Raw genomic sequence first — 27,434 nt, 5'->3', positions numbered from 1 at the left:
ATTTTGTTTATTAAATCAAATAGCCAAATTTCAAGATATCCTAGATTTTTACTATCTTAGAATTTCACTAAGTCCTAAAGTCACATGAACACTGATACATCTAATAATATTTACCAGAAACTATTTAAAGAAATCAGTTTACAGATCCCCAGACCAAATAATAAATGCAAGTAGCTTCATATATTTCTAATCTAATGATAATAGGCAAATCTAAATTTCCTCTAAAATAACAGTAAAATAAGACAACAAAACATTAACTAAATAAACTCTGACACATAATCATTTAATCTAAAAAAAAGTAAATGCAGCAAAATTAAAGACAAAGAGAGATTGTTACCTTTATTTTGTGCAGCCTAATCAAGATTAAACTTGGAGAAACCGACTCAATCCCCAAAGCTCAAATCAAGCGAAACACAAGCACTTTAAGATTTTAAAACTAAACTTAGCTCAGAAAAAACTTAAAGGTTTCGAGATTTTTTCAAAACCCTAATTCTTTTTCGAGTTCTTTTGCAATATAAATCGATTTCTCAGATTTTTGCAAGATTATTTTCCCCTCTTTTTTTATTTTTTTATTTATTAAAATGTGAAATGATGCATGTATTTATAGCACTCAAAAAATCTAAAAACCCTAATTTCTCGATGTGGGATGACCCTCAAAATTGAGGTTCCCTCCTCACATCTTCATTGTAGGGCTAGGATTTATCCTAAAAAATATCAACGGACATAAACAAGTCAAACAGAACCCAATCCGTAGGGTATAACACGAACCAATAAAATTTCGAGATTTCAAACGAGTGCAAACAAAGATCATTAAAGATCTTCAGACTTTTGCCCGTTGTATTGGCAAAATAATGTAAAAGAAATCAAAAGAAATCATATAGTACCTTGTTTGGGGAAAGTTTAGGAAGAACAATAAATACTTTGCCATTCTTGGCCACACAACACTGGCACACGCCTTAGTGGCTTGGAATTTTACCCAAAAAAATGAAGATGATGCGATGAGAGAGAGGCGCCTCTGTGGCGGCGTGAGGGTTTCAAAGAAACCCTAGTAGAGAATGTGAGAAATGGCCCTTTAGGGCTGTTTGGCTGAAGGCTTAGAGCATTTTGTATTTTGTTGAACTAGGCCGGGTCAAATCCTTAAATGGATTGGGCTCGATCCAGATTGGATGGAAATAGAATGGGACCTATATACAAGTATATATACTTGATATACATGTATACACGTGTATATTAGTGTATATAGGTGTATATACATGAGGACTTGACACTTGTTTTAATTAGTAACCAACATTTAAGAAAAGACTAGTTAATTTAGACTCTTAATCATGACTAAACAAGGTTAATTACGCAAACAAGGGCTAATATTGCAAATATGTCCTTTAATTGACTTAGTTATCTGACCAGGCTATTTCACTTATAGACTCATTTGGTCTAAATTAGTCATTTAAATTATTAAGCTATGTAAATTGGATCACAAATACTAGAAAGAGGTTTAAACAAATCAATTTGTAGTATATAGGACTTAGTTTCAAAACAAGGCTCACAAATACAACATTATATTACTCAGTTAAAAAAAAAAAGATTTCCAGGTTCTGTAGATACAATAGTGCACATTGTCACACTATATCAATATTTAAACAGGTGATTGAAATTGATCTAGGTGGCTAAGTATATACAACTTTTAAAGAGATCAAAACAAATTTACCATTTATTACCAGGTCACATTTAGGGAAAAAGCCCGTCAAGACTTGTAATATTCTTCTAAAAAAATCTTTTTTTAAAAGAAAAAAGTAAGTTCAACAAGTCTGTAACAGATTTGTATACCATCCTCCCACATAAACCAACTACCCAGATTTAAACTAATTTATCCTCATTTAGTCACTTTTTTCAAATAGGATTTCTAACTCTTAATTATTTTCTTTCAAAGACAAGTAAAGACAGTGTTGCAGATGTAACTAAGCTCTTCATATCTTCATACTTATCATTCTCATTTTTAAGCAAATTTGAACTAGGTGCTCCCTTTAAAACTTGATTCAAAACTGTCCAAATAATATTTAAAACACAGGACTGCTTAAACACATATGAGAAATACAACTGCATTTTAGATCAAGGTTCATATTTAGAGAGAAACAACTTATCTTGAATCCACAGGCCTTTATAAATAGCATCTTTTAAAAGTTCATCAGATTCCCAACTAATTCATAGCAACTAAAGTCTCATGTTTGACTCATCACATAGCCCAATTTATGAAAAATGATGGGAAACCCATATTAATGTTACTTATAGTTGAGCAGAATCACTAGGGTAGGCAAATAATAAAGCATACTCAGTCTATAAATTACAGTCTATAATTCTCAATTTTTTTATTAAATCAAATAGCCAAGTTTCAAGATATCTTAGAATTTTACTAAGTCCTAAAGTCACATGAACACTGATACATCAAATAATATTTACCAGAAACTATTTAAAGAAATTAGTTTACAGATCCCCAGACTAAATAATAAATCCAAGTAGCTTCATATATTTCTAATCTAATGCTAATAGGCAAATCTAAATTTCCTCTAAAATAACAGTAAAATAAGACAACAAAACATTAACTAAATAAACTCTAACACATAATCATTTAATAAAAAAAGTAAATGCAGTAAAATTAAAGACAAAGAGAGATTGTTACCTTTAGTTTGTGCAGCCTAATCAAGATTAAACTTGGAGAAACTGACTCAATCCCCAAAGCTCAAATCAAGCAAAACACAACCACACACAAGCATTTTAAGATTTTAAAACTAAACTTAACTCAGAAATAACTTAAAGGTTTCGAGATTATTTCAAAACCCTAATTCTTTTTCGAGTTCTTTTGCAAAATAAATCGATTTCTCAGATTTTTGCAAGATTATTTTTCCCTTTTTTTTTTCAAAAAAAAAAAAAAACTGTGAAATGATGCATGTATTTATAATAGTAAAAAAATAATAATCTAAAACCCCTAATTTTTCGATGTGGGATGACCCTCAAAATTGAGGTTCCCTCCTCACATCTTCATTGTAGGGCTAAGATTTATACAAAAAAAATATCAACGGACATAAACAAGTCAAACAGAACCTAATCCGTAGGGTATAACACGAACCAATCAAATTTCGAGATTTCAAACAAGTGCAATCAAAGATCATTAAAGATCTTCAGACTTTTGCTCGTTGTATTGGCAAAATAATGTAAAAGAAATCATATAGTACCTTGTTTGGAAAAAGTTTAGGAAGAACAATAAATACTTTGCCATTCTTGGCCACACAACACTGGCACACGCCTTAGTGGCTTGGAATTTTACCCAAAAAAATGAAGATGACGCGATGAGAGAGAGGCGCCTCTGGTGGCGGCGTGAAGGGTTCAAAGAAACCCTAGTAGAGAAAGTGAGAAATGGCCCTTTAGGGCTGTTTGGCTGAAGGCTTAGAGCCTTTTGTATTTTGTTGAACTGGGCCGGGTCAAATCCTTAAATGGATTAGGCTCGGTCCAGATTGAATGGAAATAGAATGGGGCCTATATACAAGTATATATACTTGATATACATGTATACACGTGTATATCAGTGTATATAGGTGTATATACATGAGGACTTGACACTTGTTTTAATTAGCAACCAAAATTTAAGAAAATACTAGTTAATTTAGACTTGTACTAATGATTAAACAAGGTTAATTAAGCAAACAAGGGCTAATCTTGCAAATATGCCCTTTAATTGACTTAGTTATGTGACTAGGCTATTTCACTTATAGCCTCATTTGGTCCAAATTAGTCATTTAAAGTGACTTTGCAAAAATGACCTTGATTAGTCAAACCCATGAATTTGGCCTTTTCATGCAAGGTCATATTTAAATTAAACAACAAATTAAAGGGCTAATTTTACAATAATGACCTCAATTATGGAAACTGTCTTTCAATTGGCCCATAATGGGGCTATTAATTGATTGTTTCAATTATAGCCACTTTAATGGGTAATTTTTCAGAATTAATTACAATTAAACACTCAATTATGTGATAAATTCTAATAAAATGATTTGATGAGAATTGAGGGGTAAGATGATTAATTTATTTAATTAATGAAATTCCCTGGATTTAAAGGAGTAAAATACCTGCAATTTTATCATTTTAGCCATTTAAACAATTAAGTAAATAATTGTAATGAACTTATAAAATGTGACAATTAATTTATAAATGATCTATAATAAATATAGAAATTATCTTACCATTCTAAATGGTAAAATATTATCTGAATAATATTTATAAAATCATTTTATTTCCAAAAATAGGTATTTTGTTCTGCTTGGAATCCAGGGACTCTGAATGATTAAAATAAATTCCGGGAGGTCAAAATTTAGGTGTCAACACCAATAATATCATGGTCAATGAATACATGGAACCATGCCACAAGTCATAACAAGACTCAGATAAATAACTCAACAACAGCAAGGATATGTAACCATCTACATCACACGAAGAGTATATATTGACACCTTCCTTCTCATATCACAGCAAATACACCTCTGGTTTCAGTGCATTAAGTAATGGCGACAAGCCCACATAATTAGAAAAATATCAACCTAGATAATAATCCAACCAAACACCTTGTCTGAAGACCTAATCCTTTTTACACGCCTACCTTCAAATTTTACCCGAGTGGCCCCGTATCTCGTGCTCTGCCTGTCGTCTCTCTTGGAGGCCTTACTCACTCCTATTTCCTACCCTTTTCACTTTTTTCGACATTTTGATCTCCTTACCTTCCATTTATTCCCCTTCTTTCTTTTTCAAATATCGTTGTATTAGAATTTTCCAATCTTAACCTGTAGTGAAAATAACATCATCTTACCTTATAATACTTGTACAATATCTTTTCTTGTTACTTGAACTTCGGTACCCTTGCTCGATTGAGGCCTTCCATACCGTAGCACCGGTCGCTGGGACACACATCACATGCCCACCAATACATTCACATGTGGGATATCGTACGCATTCATATATATATATAATTACTATCAACTAGCCCACAAAGTACTTCCAAACGCTATTCAAGCCTATCCTAATTCCAGAGCTGTGATGCACTTCCTGTCTCTCCACCAGTCTAGTCTGCCTCGTCCTACGCGTCCTCTTATGGTCTCCAACCATCCCGTATACTCTAGTTTCCCTTAGGCTACTCTAACTTCTCATTTATCTCTTATGTCTAAATCTATAGGATTTCTTGCGCACTTCCCAGGGGGTCACCCATCCGAAGATTTCTCCCACCTTAGCACGCTTAACCTCGTAACTTCGATGGAATCCGGTGCCTTAATGCTGATATAATCGCGTCCACTTCCTCGCATGACCTTTATTACATGATCTGGAGCAAGTCGAAGTCTTACAGATTCCGAGACATTCTCATAACACGTCTTTCCTTTTACAATTACTATTTTACCCTTTTCAATCCTCAATATTCACTTTTCACTTATGTGTGTACTACTTTTCGTCCTAGATTCCTAGATTCCTGATAGTAGTGATCGCACCTTCATCGCCATTACTTATAAGTACTCAGGTATCAGTCTGTTCGGATGCCCACTCACCATTCTTATATCATAATCTACAGCAAAACTGATTGTCGACTTTCTCCGAATCCTCCAACACACCTTGCTCCTACTAAACTTCGGATGTTATCCATTTTAATCCTTTGGACTACTAATCGTCTTTCCCGCTATTATTCTTCATGCCATGCCCAATCCACAACCTTTCTGAAACAACTCATCCCACTTATTGTCCACTTACAATATTTCCTTTCCACGCTCCCTCCTGTTAGGTGTATCTAGTTAAATGACCTGATTTTGAAAAATTCTGACCGGGTCTCCTTTACAATTTTTACTATTCAAAATCTGTATGCAGCAAATATCAACAATGCCTCACAGAGCATACGACTTTATAACACATTCCAACCATCCAAAGCTTCCAATTTCAGGTAGCAGAATAAATATGTCAAGACTTGCCTCTATGACTTCCCATATCATCACTTACCTTCCCCTATCGATACTGTGCATTTGCTAAAATCAAGGGTTAGTGCCAGAAATCTCATTTCCTATGACTTGGCTCTATCGCACGATCTAAGACAAAAAGAAGGTCAACAATCCCTAAATGCCCTGCAGCCTCCTGTTTATAAATGTGGCCGGCTTCACACCCATAAACAGGACTCTGCTGGACACGACTTTGCAGACAACCCCTAGGACAACCTGCTCTGATACCACTTTGTCACACCCTAATCTCACTAGGGTGTGATGGGCACCCGACCCTTACTTAGAGCCGAGCGAACCCTCTGACTCTTAATACATACATAACCTCTTTGAACTTTTAAATCAAATAAACATGAAATACATAGTAAGGCATTCAGAAATATTCTTTTTCTTTGTTCTCAAATCAAACAAAATCTGTAATCATATGGAAATTTATCACATAACACAGAATGACACATCGACTGATGGAGCCGCTTCCAAAACTGACAGTCTATACCCACGACTCTGTCTGCAAGGTCTCTAACTCCGCACAAGACACCATAGCATAATACTCTGACCCGACAACACTCCAGGGGCAAGTGGAGCTTGCCAACTCCGCTGGAACATCTTCTATAATGACTGCTACTCATCTGGGTGTACCTGTGTGGCATGAAACGCTGCCCCCGAAGAAAGGGGGTCAATACGAGCAATGTACTGAGTATGTAAGACATGAATGGTAACATAGTAAGGGATGCAAAGTATGAATGATCACAAAATGGACATATAGGGCATACCGTAAGATAAAAGAGTAACCTGTACATATGAATGCCTTTTTGGCGGTACCATTCATGCTTAGTGCTGCAGAACGTGCAGCCCGATCCATTTATATATTATATTGCTGCGGAACGTGCAGCCCGATCCATTTATATATATTATATTGCTGCGGAACGTGCAACCCGATCCATTTATCCATATATCCCGCGTCTGGGACGATATCATATTATACCAACTGATCAGATGGCTATGCGTCTATAGCACTTCACCTTTCCCTTTGCCCCATATACATATACATATACACATATCATATAGCAGCATACAGGAGAGCCCAAAGAAAGTCATGTACCTATCGGAGTGACGTAAGGTCGGTAACCTCCGATTATATATTATGGAATAGTTATCATGGCTTTGTCTCACCTTGAAGGAGCAACTATTATAAGATGAGACTAGCAACGAATAACAACGTTAAGAGAGCATAGAATAAGATCATAAATCTTATAAGGCATCGCTTCATATACATATGCATATAGAACAAATTTTTAAGACTCGATGGGTGCGTACATAAATCGACACTTGAGAGTCATAAACGCGTTTCAAGTCAATCCGAGTTAGTATGAAAAAGTTATGGACGTTTTAGTACAGAACCTTCTATGAACGTTTCAGAAGATATTTTTGGAAAATCAAAGCAATAATCATATCAAGTACCTTTCGAATATCGCTATGGATCAAACCAACATAGAACTTTTGGAACCACACACTTGTACCAAGACATAGCAAAATAGTTCTTCGGAAGTCAAGAACATTAGCCATCCTAGTGGCTTTAAGAATAAGAGGTTCTTTGAAATCATACATATGCTTTGTCTGTTTGTCTCACAAAGATCATGCCAAAAGAAAGAAAGGGTAAGCCTTACATACCTATTCGACCGCCTATAAGCTACACTTATTCGTTTGAGCTTGTAAGTCTACATTTAAAAGGATTCATACTGACGTTAGACTCTGTCATCGCACATTTATACCATATTTCAAATTATACTATTTTATATTCTGCCAAAAATCGGGCAGCATCTCCCCTGTTTATATGCCTAGCCCGAATTCCAATTCAGCAACCAAAAACATCAACAATAATACCAATAATATTAACATCATTTCCAATACCGACGTATGCCATAAAACAGCCCGCACACTGTTTTCTAAATTTCTCAACCAACCAAATTTGCGATATAGCTATTTCATAATTTTATTTTCGCAAAGACGTCGAAGTTAATACCAATAACATCAATACTTACGTCCTACAAGATAAATAAATAAATATACATTTTATCCAAAATTCTCCTCACGCCTCAAACCATAATCCAACCACACCGATAAACGAATTTATCACACTATTTTCTCCGTTCTAGTTCGTTAAAACTCTAAATAAACTTGCTAGCAATGAAAAGGAACCTTAATCTTACCTCAAGTGTGCAGCCACCACGTCCACCCTCTTCTTTTTGGTTGATTTTTAGTTCAAATTGAAGACAACGCGACGTACAACACTTTTCTCTTCATGAGCTTGGGGATTCGGGGCTCAGATTTCGATCAAAATTGGTTTTTCTTCTCCAAGACTCTTTTTCTCTCTCTCTCCAGAATTTTCTGGGTGTTTTGTTCTGAAAAATGAGGAGAAAGGGCTGAAATCTCATTTAAATAGGCATGGGTCATGGGCCTAACCCGGTTGGGCCCGGATTGGGCCTAGCCCACTGACCTTTCTGCCTTAAAAAGTCCATATCTCCTTATCCCGACGTCTCCTGTGGACCCACGACATATGGTTGGAAAGATAATTAAATTATCTACAACTTTCATTCTGGCTTATTTCCCAAATTCCCAAACAATGATGGGGTTATGGTCTCCCGAAGTCAGATCACCCAAAAACGTAACTTAAAAATATTTGTTTGGAGGGCTTCCACTTTGATTTGGCTCATGGGTTCTTCTTGAGTTGTGCTTAACTTCACATATGTGGTTCATATAACTTGTCACATGTTCCTAAAAAAATCTCGATGTGCGGCCCCACCTCCGGTTACGACTAATCCGACGTGCAAAAATACGAAATATAATACTATCAACGCGAGTTTAAATTATGTAGTAACAACGTGATTTTCAGTGTCTGAGGAAGCACATATCACGCTCAGGCTATGAAAATGCGGGGTATAACAAATAGCTTGTCTGCTAAGTTTTCAAAGTGCGAGTTTTAGTTGGAGTCTTTGGTATTCTTGGGCCACGTTGTGTCTAAGGATGGGATCATGGTGGATCCTCAAAAGATTGAGGCTGTGAGAGATTAGGCGAGGCCCACTACTGTGATTGGGATCTATAGTTTTGTGGGTTTGGCCAGCTACTACCGCCGATTTGTGAAAGGTTTTGCTTCTATTGCTTCGTCTTTGACCAGATTGACTCAGAAGGATGTTCCCTTCCAGTGGTCCGATGATTGTGAGGAGAGCTTTCAAAAGCTCAAGACTCTTTTGACTTCAACCCCGATTCTATCATTACTCGTGGAGGGCAAGGATTTCGCGGTCTATTGTGATGCATCCCGTATGGGTTTGGGTGTTGTGTTGATATAGGAGGGTAGAGTCATTGCCTATGTTTCTCGTCAGTTGAAGATCCATGAGAAGAATTACCCTACCCATGATTTGAAGTTGTTGGCCGTGGTCTTCACTTTGAAGATTTGGTGGCATTACTTATATGGTGTCCATTGTGAGGTTTTCACCGATCATCGTAGCCTTTAGCATGTGTTCACCCAGAGAGATCTTAATTCCAGGCAGCGCCAATGGATGGAGCTCCTGAAGAACTATGAGATCTCTGTTCTTTATCATCCAGGGAAAGCCAATGTTGTTGCTGATGCCTTGAGTCGCAAGCCAGTGAGTATGGGGAGTTTAGCTCAATTGATTGCTTCCGAGCGTCCGTTGGCCATGGAGGTTCAGACTCTGGCCAACCGTTTCGTTCGTCTTGATATTTCCGCCCCAGGCAGAGTTTTGGCTTGTGTAGAGGCAAGGTCATCCTTATTAAATTAGATTAGGACTCATCAGTTTAAGGATGCTCAGTTCAGCAAGATTCGAGATAGGGTTCTGAGGGGTGAGACCAAGGAAGCCATGATTGATTCAGTGGGTACCTTGAGGATTAAGGGGCGCGTGTGCGTTCCTCGTGTTGGTGACTTTATTCATTTGATTTTGACTGAGGCCCATAGCTCTCGATAGTCCATTCATCCGGGGGCGACTAAGATGTATCGTGATTTGACGCAGCATTATTGGTGGCGTCGGATGAAGAGGGATATAGTCGATTTCGTGGCTAAGTATGGTAATTTTCAGTAAGTTAAGTATGAGCACCAACGACCCGATGGTGTGCTTCAGAGGATGCCCATTACTGAGTGGAAGTGGGAGAGGATTGCCATGGATTTTGTTATGGGTCTCCCAAAGACCCTGGGTAAGTCTGACTTGATTTGGGTGATAGTTGATTGGTTGACTAAGTCCGCTCATTTCATTCCAGTTCAGATTTCCTATACCGCGGAGAAGTTAGCCAAGTTGTACATTCGTGATATTATGAGATTGCATGGGGTTTCTATTTCTATCACATCTAATCGAGGAACTATCTTCACTTCCCATTTCTGGAGAGCTTTGAGGAGTTGGGTTCCCGATTGGATCTTCGTACAGCTTTCCACCCTAGACCGATGGGCAGTCCGAGCGGACCATTTAGGTGCTCGAGGATATATTGAGAGATTGCATTATTGATTTTAGTGGTCATTAGGATCAGCACTTTCCGTTGGCAGAGTTTGCATACAACAACAATTATCACTCGAGTATCGATATGGCACCTTTTGAGGCTTTGTATGGTAGGAGATGTAGATCTCCGGTTGGTTGGTTTGATGCATTTGAGGTTCGACCTTGGGTTACAGATTTGTTGAGAGAGTCTCTTGAGAGAGTGAAGGTTATTCAGGCCAAGCTTTTGGCGGCTCAGAGTCGACAGAAGATGTATGCGGACCGGAAGGTCCGAGATTTAGAGTTTGCTGTTGGTGACCAGGTTCTATTGAAGATGTAGCACCCCCTTTGGGAGGATGCCACTTATGAAACCAAAAGCTAATTTCATACTTACAACGTTCAGAAGAAATTTATTTTTCATTCAACACCATTGCAGGTTCATATTACACACAAATTTCAAACTTGTGAATATCAAAAGAAAACTATTTCCCTCCTTGGTATATAATTAAAAGGCAAAATGTAATTTTAATACATAACATGACTTGGGTTATTAGCACACCCTAAAACAGCAAAATAAGTTACCGAGGTCAAGTTACAAGCTTATAGACTTGTGGTCCAACAAGCCTAAAAAATTTCATACATATATGTAGCATATCGATCATGTACAAGTCCCAAAACTATACAAAACCTAAATGCATATGCAAAGGTGATCTTCACTAAAGCTCCCAAAAAGTCTATTCCAAACGGCCATCTTCAAATTTCTTCCCGCACATTACCTGCGATTGAAAACAACTATCACTAAGCATAAAGCTTAGTGGCACATAAACTCTGGGCTTGGAGCCATTAGATTCTCCAGCTCCCTTATCGGTCATAGGTAGCTCAATAAGATAATAATAAATCAAGAAAAAAAATATATCAAATTATCAAATATCAAAACCTTGAAGAGTTTCCAAATATCGAAATCAATATTCGAAGGCTCAAATGTCAAGAAAGCTTATAAATCAATTCAAGAAAGTTTGTCAAATAACCTATTTCGCCCAATATGTACGTCATGCCATCACACCAAGCATAATCAATATCACGTTGGACCGAAGCTCCAAATCAAGTAGGGTCGAAACCCAATCATCAAGAGAATCAAGAACCATATAAAAACGACTTTCTAGTTCGTGCTTAACATGGAGAAGTTCCATAACTATGACGAACCACAAATCCAAAGTCAAGATGGCAAAAGATCCGAGTCAAGAGGCATGCCGATATCGGTGACAAAGTCACAGCAACAAGTAGGACAAAGTCCCAACAAGAATGCAAAATGATCAAGCAATTCGTACAAGTGGGCGATTTAGCGAATATTTTGCAATACTTGAGATAATAACCATAAAATGATATAAGACGAAGAGAAAGGAAGAAACACATCAAGATACTTCAAAAATTGCATAAAATAAAGATATTCCAAGTTCGAGTTTATACACAAACCTTGGCGTTTTACCACACAACACGTTCTACCACAACTCGAGGAGTTCAAATCGTCTACGCCATAGACCAACCAAAGTCCACTTCGCCAAACAATTCCTCTTAGCTTGTACAAGAGTATATATACCTTAAATACACAATAAAATATCTATTTAAGTTCAATGGTTTCAGCAGGTCAAAACAAAACATGATATCAGTGCCAATCACCCTAAACTATCAAAACTGGAATTCTGGACAGTACTATTTTCTTGTATTGTGGCTCCGTTTCAAAGGGGTAAACGGTAAAAATAGAATTTGTGGCCTTAATGAAAGTTGTAGATATATGTCCTGGGGTTTCAAATAAATTTAAATCACTCATATAGCAGTTTTTTACTAAAAGATATGCTCGAAATACTAACTGTAATACATGTAGGGTTTGCAAAATAGAAATCTGGGTAGCACCTGCTTGTACGTCATCACTCCTTTTCGAGTAAATACAAGAAAAAATAGGTTTTAGAGCCTGAAAAAAAGTTGTAGAGGTATGAAATAGATTTCTACAACAGCTTGGATCACTTAAAACTAAATTGTATACAAGGAAACATGCTGAAAACACTAACAACTGTCCAGTTCAAAAACGGGTTTTGTAAACTTACCTCAATAGTGTGGAGTAGTTTGTGGCTCAACCAAACAAGTATTGTTGGTGATTTAGTGGGAGAATTTGATGAGAGGAGAAGAGTTTTAGGGTATTATTTTTCTAGAGAAAACGAAATTTGAGGAGGTGGAAAGATATGAGCCCAAAAGATATTATATATTCCCTAGAATAAGGATGAAAGTAAAGGTGGTTGCCCAAACTTTTATGTTTGGATAAATATCAAAGGGTGGTTGCCTAAAATATAAATATCTATTCCATATCTTAATTTTCTAAGATAATAATAGTAGGAGTAGTTTGCATAACTACACCATGACACTTCAAACAAGTTCCAAATATCTTCAAATTCACATTCAGGAAGTGCAAAGTAAAATATACCCCTACTATCAAGATATGGTCAATTGAAAATTCAAGAGTTAGTTTTAAAAAAAAAATTGGGGTGTTACAACTCTCTCCCCCTTAAGAAATTTCGTCCCGAAATTTACCTTATGCTAGTCTCGAAACAAATGGGGATATTGAATTCGCATATCCTCTTCTCGTTCCCAGGTAGCTTCTTTGCCAAAATGATTTCTCCAAAGGACTTTTACTAATGGAATTTTCTTGTTTCTAAGCTCATTTGTCTCATGCTCCAAGATTTGAATAGGTTCCTCTTCGTATGTTAGGTCAGGACTGACCTCAATAGATTCAACAGGAAGAATATGAGATGGATCTGAGCGATATCTTCTAAGTATTGAAATATGGAAGACATTGTGGATCTTATCTAACTCCAGTGGAAGAGCTAGTTTATATGCAACTGGGCTAACTCTCTCAAGTACTTCATATGGTCGAATAAATCGAGGACTAAGCTTTCCTTTTTGGCCAAACCTCATAATCTTCTTCTATGGAGAAACCTTTAAAAATACCTTATCTCCCACTTGATGCTCAATTTCACTCCTCTTAAGATCAGCATAAGACTTTTGTCTATCCGAAGTAATTTTTAGACGATCCTTGATGATTTTTACTTTATCTTCAGTTTGTTGCACAATCTGAGGACAAATAAATTTTCTTTCACCAAGCTCACTCCAACAAAAAGGAGTTCTATATTTTCTCCCATATAATGCTTCATAAGGAGGCATGCCAATACTTTATTGGTAGCTATTATTGTAAGCAAATTCTATTAAGGCTGGGTGTGTGTCCCAACTACCCTCAAATTCCATAATGCAAGCTTGAAGCATATCTTGCAAGATTTGAATTACCCTTAGATTGGCTGTCTGTCTGAGGATGGAAATAAGTACTAAAGTTCAACCTAGTGCCCAGACCTTCTTGTAAGCTAGTCCAGAATCTGGATGTAAACCTTAGGTCTCGGTCAGATACAATAGAAACAGGAACTCCATGTAGCCTCACAATCTCATTAACGTACAATTCTGCTAAGCGTTCAAGTGGGTAGTCTACTCTGATGGCCAAGAAATGAGCACTCTTGGTTAGCCTATCAACTATAACCCGATTTGCATCATGATAAGTAGGTGGGACATACTTCATATGAAATTCTTTCACAAAATCATTCCAAGTAAGAACAGAAGGTTTTGCCTTGGCATTCGGTACACTTATCCACCAGTCATAAGCATCTTTTTGTAACAGTGAGACAACATACTGAAATTTGGTAGCTTCTGAACAATCTAATCGCTCAAATACTCTTTCCATGCGCTCCAACCACTGCTCGACATCCGTAGGATCAACATTTGCTTCAAACTCAACTCCACCCATTTTTATCATTTTCTCAAAGTTCATTTCATTAGGGTCGGGAATTCTTCTAGCCACGTGGCGAAAGAAATCATCCATTTGTTGAAAAGGAGGATCAACAGCAGGAGTACTATGACTCATTTGGGGATGTGGCCCAACCTTTTCACCCTGATTATTTCCCACTTCAGATCCACTAGTACGAGGAAAATTAGAATCAGAAAAATGTTCCCCAACCCTTTCTTGTAAGTGAGGTTGGGCATTAGAGTTAGCTAAACCCTCACGAGCGGAATCCATAGGTCTATTAGAGGATGAAGAGGCCATGGCTTAATTCCTACATAAGGGAAGATCACATTGCATTAAGGACATGTACATAATGCATATGCACAACACACACAACAAAACATGTTAAAAAGAAACAAGTGTACCAACAAGTCACAACAAAAGTTCTAGAATCCCAAACCTAAGGCTATGATACCAAAACTTGTAGCAGCCCCTTTGGGAGGATGCCACTTATGAAACCAAAAGCTAATTTCATACTTGCAATGTTCAAAAGACATTTATTTTCTATTCAACACCATTACAGGTTCATATTACACACGAATTTCAAACTTGTGAATATCAAAAGAAAACTATTTTCCTCCTTGGTATATAATTACAAGGCAAAATGTAAATTTAATACATGACATGACTTGGGTTATTAGCACACCCTAAAATAGAAAAACAAGTTACTAAGTTCAAGTTACAAGCTTATGGACTTGTGGTCCAACAAGCCTCCACAATTTCATACATATGTGTAACATATGGATCATGTACAAGTCCCAAAACTATACAAAACCTAAATGCATATGCAAAGGTGATCTTCACTAAAGCTCCCAAAAAGTCTACTTGGGAAGGTGCAATGGAAGCATTGTCCTGTTGAGGAGGCCACTTGGGAGACTGAGTCCGATATTCATAGCCGATATCCTCAGTTGTTTGCAGATTCAGGTACTGCTCCATCCCTTTCCCTTCTTCGTTCGAGGACGAGCGATGGTTTAATTGGTATCTGATGTAATGACCCGCTTGGTCGTTATAGTCCTTTCGGCACCTTTTAACCCTTTCCCTAGCTTGTTTAGCGCACATTTGACTCGAGGGGACCATGGACACGTTTCTCGAGGTGTTCGGGTTTGAATTTGGTGACTTTTTGGGAAAAATGGCTTTAAGAGAAAAAGAGTTGACTCAAAGTTGACTTTTCGGTAACCAAATCTTTTTCAAAAATCCGTCGATTCCGAGAGGTTTGGATGGTCATTTAGAACTTGTGTGCATATCTAGTTTGATTCCCAATGCAATCGGGTGCATTTTGGGACTTAGGTTGGGAAGTTGGAATTGAGGTATCGGGAGTTGACTCGGTCAACGAGACCTCTGTTGGGAATTTCGAGGCAACGAGTGCATTTGTAGCGTGTTTTTATGTGTGTCTGCATATGTGGTTTGTGAGCAGATGGCCTCAGGTATTAGTCGGGATTTCGAATTGAGATTGTGATTTTTTTAGGGAAATCTGGTGCTAGTGTCTACTTGGGCGGCACGGCGGTACCGCCATAGCGGCGGGATGGGCCGCCACAGCTGCCAAGTTCAATTAAAGGCCGACCGTCATGACAGTCTGATTAACCGTCGAGGCAGGACCGCTGCCGCCGCCAAAACTCTATCAGGCCTGGTTATTTCATTAATTGTGTATTAAATGCCCTTAGTCCCTCATTTATTAATATTCCGAAATCTGAGCTATTGGGAGCAATTCTAGGGTATTCTTGGTGGTAAGTTCTTCTAATCCCTTTACTATTCCATTTGTCCTTAATCACCTTAGAATCCATTTATCTTGATAGTTCATTAAGTGGTTGAAGAATAAAAACGGGTTTAATGAGTTATTCCTTCTAGGCTTCTAAATAACGATTTGTTGGTTGGGTTAGCTTCTATAAGCATTGAATTGATGATTAGAATTCTTTATTCCGTAACTTCTTCCTAATTAATGGCTAATTCGTGGAATTGGAAGTTAGGGTTTATACCCAAATTTGGGGGTTTTGCCTAGAATCCGAAATTGAGTGAATTGTTGATTATTCTTGCTTGCTATTGATGGGAATTGATCACCTAGAGCTTTAATTTCATGTTGGAACCTTTGGATTCCTAATTTCACCCTTCTAGTTAATAAATTCTATTCCATAGGTTGGGGATTTGGGTCTTGAATAGAAGTAGGGTTCGTTTGATGTTCTTCTTGATTCGAATATGCTTAGACTTTCTTACTCTCGAGACTCAAAGGAAGGGGAATTCTAAGGTGTGATTGTTGGTGATATTGCTATTCGGCCTTCCAGGTAGGTTACGGTTTACCCTATGGTGAGACTTCGTTTAGCGAAGCATATATTTAGATGATTTGTCGAAGAAAGCATGTAAACCTTCAGGTATGAATTTGGGTTGGATGTTGTCTTAGGTTGGGTGTGATTGGGGTTGGCCACCCCATTTTGTTGTGAATTATCTTGTTCTATTATTGTTGGTTTGATGCCACGTGGAGATAGTAGATATTGGAGACTATTGATATGTCTTGATCGTGATATTGTAGTATCTTACCTGTTGACATTTGATACAAGGATAGTGTTCTATTATGGCTTATTGTGTAGCCTTTTCATGATATTGTTGGTGTGCCCATGCATGGTACTTGTGATATTGATATGATAATTGACATTGAACTCATACATTGCACGCTTTCTCATCCTTCATGATGTAATGTTGGTACATTGATGATACTTGAGGAAACACTGTGATGAGCTGGGCTCAGTTGGATAAGAGTGATGTGAGGACCGATAATTCAAGGTTGTGCATAGCGATTGCCGAGGTTTTTGCCGGAATCGTGAGGTAGCGGTTGTTGAGGTTGTTGCCGGAGCCGTGAGGTACATGGACTTCGCGGGTCTCCCATGGGTTGTGCTACTGAGATGTGATGCTCCATCATCGGAGTACATATGTACACAGCATTGCATTGCATTCCCATTTTATACATTATTGCATGGCATTGCATTGTGGCTTCTATTGTGATATTCTTGTGATGTACTTGTGATATATGGATTTTGACTGAACATTTGAGACTTGGCACAATTGAGTTTAGATGCTAAAGATAGTTGATGACGTATACTTGGATTCTGGCTCGTGTTTGACTTATACCTTGTTGATTTACCTGTTTATCTTACTTTATTGGCTTGATATGTGTTAGCTAAACTTAGTCGGCCTATGATACCTACCAGTACTTGTTGTTTGTACTGACCTGCACTTGCTGCATTCTTTTATGAATGCAGAGTTCCAGATGGGATATACCTTCGCTTCTCGTGGCTGAGTGAGTTTTGAGAGCTGCTGCCTAGAGTCTTTCAGGGTGAGCTCTAGGACATCCGCCGCCTTGAAAATCTTCTTTTATTTTATGTCTTAATTGTTATTCCGAGACATATTCAGACTATTGATGTATATATTGATATTTTCAGACTCGTAGATTGTAGTTTTTTGCTTTTGTTTGACTAGACAGGTTTCTGTGGCGGTTGATGTATTTCGCATATTCTATCTATTATTATGTCAGACTTACGTATTTCTATTTCTTCCGCTTACTTATTTATTATTTCATGTATTTGAGATTGTTGGGATGAGGGTTCACCTACCGAGGTGGGAAAGGTAGGTACCCACGTGACTTAGCTAAATTGGGTCGTGACACTCATAGATACTTTGTGCTTTTGGTATAAAAATATTTTTTATTTCCATTTCGAGAATATTTTAGTGCCTTATGAAGGACTATTATATAGAACTATGAAATATTTCAAAAATTGTGCAGGCCATTGGCATAAAACCTGCAAAGGCGGTCTTGAACTACACTTTGCTTTATGAAAATGACTCTTCAGAATGCAAATATTCTTTCATTACATCCAAAAAAAATAAAAAATTACCTAGAGTATTTCTTGGTTCGAGAAGATAGCTTACACTATATTGGTTAGTTAGAAAGCAGTAGCAACTACCTATCATAGAAAATGTTAGTCTGCAATAAGAATGATGTAATTAAACATTATTTTATTTAAAAAATGAGTGAATGTGTAGCTTACTCTATATTGGTCAGAAGCAGTAACAACTACATCTACCATAGAAAATTCGTCTATAATAAGAATGGTCCAAAACAAAATGAGAATATAAAACCTGAAATATGTCACACATAGTTCATATACATTTGTTTCCATTATCTCTCTTCGATTTTTTTCTTTGTTTCTCTCTCTCTCTCTCTCTCTCTCTCTCTGTATATATATATATATATATTGTAAGTACGTCATTCACTAGTATATAACTGTGCGGACAAATTCACTAGTATTATTAAAAATAGGATAGTTTTAGGACAAAAAATAGTTACGTTAGTTAAAACTTAGGCATCAGTTATTGTTTTTGAATTTGAATTTAAAAATAATCAAATATCTGTTTTTAAAAGGAAATATTTTATTTTAAACCTATTCTATTTTAAATTGGGAAGTTACCATTATAACACCAACCTTTTCAAAAATTTTGTATGTGGGTGTTAGGTTTTTTTTTTTTAAATGTAGGTTGGTACTAATATTTTAAATATTATTTGGAAGATAGAAGGTTTAAAATTTGAATTTAATACTTACAGTTTTGGAGATGGTTACTAACTTCACTAAATGGCAATTGTAGGAGTTTTTAGTAGTGGACGTGGTTAGTTCCTTACGGATACAACACACATCCTCATTGTCTGGGTTTTCCATTTACGGTGAAGAGGACCCTCGACTTCACTTCTTCCTCACGATTGCCATTCTTGATCTTGATAGCATCTTTTTGAATAGTATGCACTTGGTTATTTGCTGCAAAAAATCTGTTACATCCTCTCTGTATTCTTCATCTTTGAAGTTTTGATTCAAAATAGCCCAAATAAAATCTCTGGCAAACAAAAGTTTTTGCACATGTACATGCATCTTTGTTTTAGTTAAGCTTTTGTCTTCTTAGTAGGGAAAAATAACCTGCAGAATGGATTGCTCCAATGTGTCTCAAATCACTTCCATGGGAAGACAAGAGGAAGAAAATAATGTATCAGGAGGATTTTAGCAAGCCTGAACTCAAGAAGTCAATATAATTATGGGTAATATTTCGATCTCTTTAGTCTATTTGATATGTGTTTCTATCTAGTCCTGAAAGGAATTTTGAATGGTTTATTCACAGGAGAGAAAGCCGAGTGAAATGTGGAAACTGGTAACTTAATAGCTTCGTAATGGAGGAAAACTATGTTACATTTCTTGCCATGATTTTTCTGGACTAAAAAATTAGATGAAACAAAGGTAACCTTTCAATTTTTCATTTCAATTTTTTTGGATTATGCTAATAATTTAGAATTTTTCTACAATGGGTCGTTGAGGTTTAAGACGCTTGAATAACAAAGCTTAATTCGTTTTGTTTTAACTTTAAAAGTGGAGTTCATGGAAATGACTAAATCAATAGTTGTTTTTCAGTGGTTCCTCACTGCCTTAGTGCCTTAGATAGGAATGGTTAATGCATTAATGAAAATACTACTGAGTGTCCGTTATTTAGGTTTAAGATTCTGCCTTCTTTTGCTTAGTGACGCCAGATAAAATCAACTTTACAGTATTAACATCGATCCCATGACATGGTACCAAAACGCATAATGGAAGAGCATCTTGACCAAATGGAGAATGGCTGCAATTTTTGAAGCTTATAAAGAATGAAATTATGTTAAACATTTTGTGATTTTTGAAGATGTTTTGGCACTATACATTTGCAGGTTTTGGAAGATCAAGACAAAAATACTAATGATATGCAATAGAAAAATTATCTCTTTTCTCTCCCCCTGCAAAGCCCTAGTTGTGCCTAAACCTAGCCATGGCCTTAACGACTGATGGCCAACCACCAATGGTGGTTGGTCAGACATCATCGCCATCAAATCCATCACCACCTCTTAATAACACTATTGATCCCACGATTGGTCCAAACTATGCAAACATATTGAAACCTAAGCCCGCTATGCAGCCTTCGTTGTTGAATGTTGAGCCAATTCTGATAAAACCAATCACATATTTACATGGTGTTCCGTATGTGAAGTGGAAGGAATCTAAAGTGAAACATATGGATCTCATTGAAAATCTCCAATATGCAGTTATTGGAAAATTCTCTTATGGATGGTAAGAACGTGAAGATCTACGTACAGCAGTCCCAAAGCAGTGCAAGATTAAAGGGAAGTGTGACATTGGATTCCTTAGGAATCGTCATATTCTGATCAGGTTATCGTTATTTGAAGATTTTATTAATTTAACGTTGTAACCTGTATACTATATCATGGATAGGGGAGGATATTCATACCAAATGAGGCCACTTATTTATGATTCGAAGTTTAAAGTGGATGAGGAAACAATGAAGGCAATGACATGGATCTTGTTTCCATATTTATTACCCACTTATTTTGTAAAGGAATCATTATTTACACTTGCTTCTGCTGTTGGAATTCCTTTGCATCTAGATATGGCAACAATAAATAAGACAAGGCCTAGTTGTGAAAGAGTTAAAGTTCTAATGGATCTTCTATCAGATTTTCCAAAATTTGTTAGAATGAATGTGGAGGATGAAAGTTATGGTGCAATTAGAACTATTAATGTCAAGATTCATTATGATCATCTTCCGAAGTATTGTATGGAATGTAGATTGCAAGGACATAATGAGGATGAATGTCGTATATTAAATCCTCATTTGATATCTGCTAAGGGAAAAGGTAATGACGAGGAGAAGGAAATTGGTGATCAAGGTAAAGAGCAAACAAAGAATGGTGTTACACAACAAAACAAGGTTGAAAAGCAGGAGCAACAACAAGTTCAAGAAGGAAATCAACAGAAGACTGAGAAACCATAGAAACAACATGATAAGGGGCCACAAAAACATTATGCTGGGTACAATGGAAGGAAATTCAATGCTAAAATGTTATCTAGTGGCAAAGTTATAGGTGATCTAGGTAATTGGAAGGTGATAGGAAGCATTACTAATGAGACAATTGTCACGACCCGACTATGGGGCCATGATGGGTACCCGGAGCTGACTGCCGAGCACCTCACATTAGGCTAAACATCATACTCAACCTGAACATATATAATCTCCAAAGCAACACAAGTCTATATACATAAGCCCTCACGGCTGCAAAAATGATATACAAGAGTACAATGTGCTCATCATGGGACATCAACTACCCACACGTACGTATCTACGAGCCTCTACTAGAGTACTAGACATATGGACGGGATAGGACCCCGTTGTGCCCAAAATACATACACAAAAGAATATGATCATAAGTAGCACCTCCGGAATAATGGAGTGCTCCTGTCAATCTACTGATAAACTCCTACGGATCCGCACCGTCTCCCTGTCTACCTGTGGGGCATGAACATAGCGTCCAAAAAGAAAGGATGTCAGTACGAACATTGTACTATTATGTAGGGCATGAATAATAATAGCATAATAAAGAAACAATGGGACATGAGTTAAAGATATAACCTGCTTAACCTTTAAAGGAAGACACATGTATGCATATCATACATATACCATCATCGTTAACCCGCGTCCGGGTAACTATCACACGCCTCCCACTAGTGGTGTCATGTCCGGCCCTCTAGGCGTGGTGTAATAATACGCAGCCCGCCTTCGCGGTGTCATGCCCAGCCACCTAGGCGCGGTGTAATCTCAAGCCGCCCGCCTTCGCGATGTCATGCCCGGCCATCTAGGCACGGTGGAATCGTATTATCATATACTCATCATAAACTTATCATAAAGCATGCATTACAATTCAAAGATAATCTATAACCATATTGGGGTGACATAAGGTCGAGAACCCCCAATTCCATTATGGAGTAATTATAATCATCATACCTCACAGAAACTAGCATCATAAGGTGGGTTTAGCAACATTGAATAACATCAAAGAATCGTATAGGGATCATTAGCTTCATGGAAATATCATATCATAAGCTTTTGGATCTCTAGGCTTGGACTCATCATTATCGTTATCATAGTCATGACATATCGCTTATCTTTATCTCATAGGAAGCTCTTTATAAACATCGACTCATATTTTCCGGAATGTAAGAAGGTCATGGAACAATAAAGGAAGTCATGTCATAGAAGTCATGTCTTAGAAAAGAAGGAACTAGCCTTATATACCTTTACATTTTGCTAACTTTATCACTTGAACGCTTCCCTCCAATATTCACGTTTCTACATTCAAGAGAGTTCGTACTAAAATTAGATAATCGAAAACATACTTAAGCTTAAGCTAAAGCTAACGCAAATTGGGTAACATCTCCTTTATTTCGATGACTTCTTCCACGTATTAAGCAACTCCCAACATGAATAACAACACCCACAATATTTTAATCAATAGCTTCATCAAGCTAGACATTATTAAATCCTCAACATTCCCTATCAAACCCTTCATAACTCTAGCTATGGCACCATACCGTATCCACCCTCATACAAGGCCTCTATAACATCTTTAATACTATTCATAGCAAGGTTATACTCATTACATATCAAGAACTATGATTCAAGAATAGTACTAATTTCATGTTTGTACTCCATATTCTCCTCCCTTCCATAATCCAAGTCTTTCAACCTCTCAATACTCTTAGTAACATGAATTGAACATAGAACTCACCTTGGATGATGTCAGAATGGAATTTAGATGAGAATACTCCACTTGGAGAAAACCCTACTTCAACACAAAAGGGTGTCTTGATCTCCACAAACCCTAGTGAGAATTCTTGCACTAGCTTCTACTAATTCTTGGTGATTACTCCTTAATTTCCCTTGGATATATGATAATATAATGAGAGAATTTTTTAGAACCTTCAAGACTTGGAGAGAAAATAAAATCTGAAATTTTGGGGTGTGACTCGTCTATTTATAGCTAGAACTGGAATGTTCCGAATAAGAGGTTCAACGAGCGGGTCGACGGTCCGTCGACTTGCTCCGTCGACCTGCTTCTATAGATCAGATGTTGCAGAGCCATATTGACGGCGGCGATAGACGGACCGTCCACATGTCTCGTCGATCGGTTTCTGCAGACTAAAATTCTCAGAACATAACGACGGTTCATATTGACAGCCCGTCGATAATGTTTGGTGTCTGTAGATTTTCCTGAATCTGCTCAGCCTGCGTCGGTTCAATCCGTTCAACTTCTAATCCTGTAATATACTTGGAATACCTACTAGTACCTCCATGCACGAGGTAAAATTCTTAGCATCTCAATACTCGGGTACAAATCTCCATTTCGAGGCATACTTGACTAGAAAGCCATAAGTTTTTTCTACCATGAAAATAAGAGGTGTAACAATAATAATTGCCAACAGGGAAGGAAAAAGTATCAAAAGTGATGTTCATGTTCATAACAAATATGGAGCATTTGCAGATGTTGATGAGGGAGTATCCCACCAGATAAGTAATGATCAACAACTCAATGTGGAAGGAGATAGTTCAAAGCTGAAGGAGATTGCTGTTGAAGAAAATCACAGTTCTCAGAGCAATGCAGGTGAACAAATCAAGTTAAAGAATTTTGATATTAAGGATATAGATAATGCTAGCAATAAAGAGGAGACAATGCAAGTAGTAGAAGAAACTAACAATGGTAATGCTTCTAGTTAGGATTCAATAGGCTCTGAAAGGATGTTGCTAATTGAAAATAGGAAGAGTCAGAACCATCAAAAGGGTAAGTTATGGGGTGAGAGAATGAATGAGAAGGAAGGCACTGACAATGAAGGTGTTACTTCAGGTGTGAACCAGAAGGCTGAAGAAACTAGTTTGAATTCTCAAAATAGTCAGGTCTAAAATACAATTAGTAGATGAATCATCAGAGGAAATTGGTAATAAATTCTCTGACCAGAGTACTCCAAAGGAGAATGAACCAGAATACTATGCTTGAGATGGTAAAGAGGAGGTTGCAGATTCTCAAGAAGTGTCAAGAGAGCTTTCAAAATGTGCAGACCTTGAGAATCAAACATATGAGGTGCTTGAAGTTGAACAAGAGGAGGTTGCAAATAGTTATGAGGTGATAGAAGAGGAAGTCAATGGTGCAGATTAAGAAATACAGAAGGAGAATGAACCACCTGATATTGCTGAGGCTCTTAACAATGCTCAATCCATTGATACATATCATTGAACATGTAGTATAGAAAAGCCCATTGAGATTAATATAATGCAACCAGAAAGTACTGCTATTATGCAGATAGGTGATGCTACTCAACAACAGATTGCACTAAATAGAAAAAGGGTCTCCAAACATGGTTCTTACATGCACTATTCTCACATGATTTGGGAATTTTGGAGAAAGGAGATGAAGATAAAAAATGTGACCATAAAGATCAAAAGAGAACTGCAGCAGATGACAATGATTTAGAGAAGCAATTGAAAGAAGTTGCAAGACAGGCTGCTATTTCTTCAAAGTCAAGCTTGAAGGGTACTAAAAAGTCCAAGAAAAATGTTGCTGCAAATACTTTACTACCCTCTAGGGTTCTTCCAAAGAGGACAACTTCTAAATATAATGTTAAATGATGATTAAGTCTCTTATATGGAACACTAGATCAGTGACCCAACAAGCTTTTCATAGGGTTCAAATGTTACAGGGGCATCAAATATTCTTTTTGGTGGCACTTCTGGAACCTTTTCAGAATACAAGGCACATTCAATAATACAGAAGGAGATTAGGGATGAACTCTGCAGGTTATAATTGTAATGGTAAAATTTGGTTCTTCACTGATGAAAGAGTAGATGCAGTAGTGCTGATGAATACTGAACAACAGGTCACTCTAAAGGTCTTTGTTCATGATTTGAATAGGTTCATGATAACTACATTAGTTTTTGCTAAATGTGAGGCAGTTGAAAGAGTTGATCTTTGGGACAACATCTATAGCTTAGCCAATGACATGAGCTATCCATGGTTAGTAGGAGAGGACTTTAATGTGATTATGAATGAAGAAGAGAAAATTAGTGGATTTCCTGTATACCCTCCAAAATTTGAAGATTTTGCATTTTGGGTTAACTCATGTGAATTGATTGAGGTGGGGTTTAAAGATAGTCCATTTACATGATGGTAGAGCAGGTGAAGATTGCATTTTCAAAATATTGGACAGAATTGTAGTGAATCATGAATTTCAAAATTGGTTTGGACATTTAGAAATGAAGCATTTTTTCAGAACTGGCTTAGATCATACACCAATGCTTTTATGTGCTGGAGAACAAGCTTCACAATTCATTAGACCTTTCAGATTCTTAAAGTTTTGGACTAAAAATGAATCTTTTTTGGATGTGGTTGAATAGAATTGGAAGACTGATTTCATAGGGGATTCTTTCATTACTTTTAAACGCAAGATTAAGAGTGTGAAAGCGGCATTATCCAAGTGGCAAAGATGTGTTTGAAAAGAAATACATATCTTGCTCCGTCTAATTCGGAAAATTGTTAATTAAAGACGACGTATAAATTACCGCTCATTCTTACCGCATTTGTTTCCATTTTTAAATATCGCTCAAAAGTATATCAATATTGGCCTTATTTTGAAGCTCGTATTTTAAAACAACGTATTATAACTTTTATCTTGGCAAAATATTATTTTACGAGGGCGTTTTAAGTTAATTTATTTAAACTATATACTATATTTTAAAAAATATGTGGTGTATTTTAAAAGGGGGGGGGGGGGGGGGAGAAAAATAATATACCTTCCCCCCCCCCCCCCCCCCCCATTTATTTTTCTCGTGGGGTCCGTTGCTTTATTTTACCCTAAATATTTCCCTTCTCTCTCTTAAGAGAATCTAGTGGCGGCGCTAGGGTTCCACCACTAGCCACCGCTCCACCGCTGTTTCTCCACAATTTTGGTTGATTGTTTGGGTATTTCCCCACTGTCTCTTTTGGTCTGGGATGCCCTGGGCGGAGTCATTGAGCTCTTAGCCATCTGGAGCCACCACACTACGCAAGAGAGATGGTGCAGTGGTGATTTGCTCAATATTTATCCATGGATTCGTACTGTGTACTGGTTCGCACGACGTGTAAGGCTGGGATTGATTTATAACGGTATTTTGTGGGATTATTCTCGGGTACAATTTGTTTGTTTGTGTGATTAGGCGCACGATTTGGGATTTTTGTTATCTTGTGCACTGATTTGGGTTTGTCCCTATAGTGTACTATTGCGCGTGATTTTGCAATTTTTGTATGAATTGGATAAAATTCCTTTTGTCTTTACTCAATTTTGAAAATGAGATAGGGTTTCTTAAAATTGGGGGGAAATCTTAATTCTATTTTGGGAGGAGGGGGGGGGGGGGGGGGTCATTTTTGTCCCTAGGGGGGAGTTGTTTAAATGGAAGGTGTTTTGACATATGAGGGGTCCGGAGTTTTCTTGAAGAATAGTGAGTTTTTTTTGGAGAATTATACTGATTCTTTCCAACTTGCCTGTTATATTCAAAATATATTATAGATATCATCACTTATATACTATTACTATTTCAAAAATACCACACTATATCAAATAACATGAAGGCTGTTTTGAGGATTTGAGTGTTGGTGTTGATTTGATTGACCTAATCTCTCGTTTGATCTTTAGGTTGCCTTCCCAAAAGGTAACATCCCTATTCTATCCTATTTCATTTCTGTCCTTGTTTGTTTACATGAATTGATGTGTTTATGGTTGTTTTAAAATCATATTGGTTGCTGTTCTATAGAACGGTTAAGGTTATCTTATTATGATGTCAATATAATGAGGTTTCAAAGGGATTTTGTTGACTAGTAGGTATTAAAGGTTAAGATTGGCTTAAAATGAAGTAAACTCGTTTATTTGATCATTAGTTACTGTTACATTGGTATGTTGAGGGTTCTAAGGCACATTTTACCTTTTGTTGCTTCACTACTGTTTAGGAATTTCACTTCTTTTGACCTTGTGTTGACTTGTTCCAAGTAAAAATTAGATAATGATTCTAAAAAAAAAATGATGAAGTTCAAGTCTAAGCTTTCACTTGAATAAACTTGTTTAGTGTACCTCAGAGAGATACTAGGGGGGCTGGGTTATGTTAATGATCTTATATGGCTGTCTTAGACTA

At 37.1% G+C, this 27,434-nt stretch overlaps 1 protein-coding gene across 1 annotated transcript; it reads right to left on the bottom strand.

Moving 5' to 3' along the window:
• Positions 1–13,084: 13,084 nt before the first annotated feature.
• Positions 13,085–13,462, bottom strand: LOC132631016 (uncharacterized). Its single transcript, XM_060346615.1, has one exon. The coding sequence runs from the start codon at positions 13,460–13,462 to the stop codon at positions 13,085–13,087; it is 378 nt and encodes a 125-aa protein (XP_060202598.1).
• Positions 13,463–27,434: the final 13,972 nt, after the last annotated feature.

The sequence above is a fragment of the Lycium barbarum genome, chromosome 3 (genome assembly GCF_019175385.1).
Source record: "Lycium barbarum isolate Lr01 chromosome 3, ASM1917538v2, whole genome shotgun sequence".
NCBI lineage: Eukaryota > Viridiplantae > Streptophyta > Magnoliopsida > Solanales > Solanaceae > Lycium > Lycium barbarum.
This window is presented reverse-complemented; position numbering and strand designations above follow the sequence as displayed.

Bases quoted from the DNA above. Each gene is read 5' to 3' on its own strand.
- LOC132631016 (XM_060346615.1), bottom strand. From the start codon at position 13,462: ATGAGGTTTGGCCAAAAAGGAAAGCTTAGTCCTCGATTTATTCGACCA.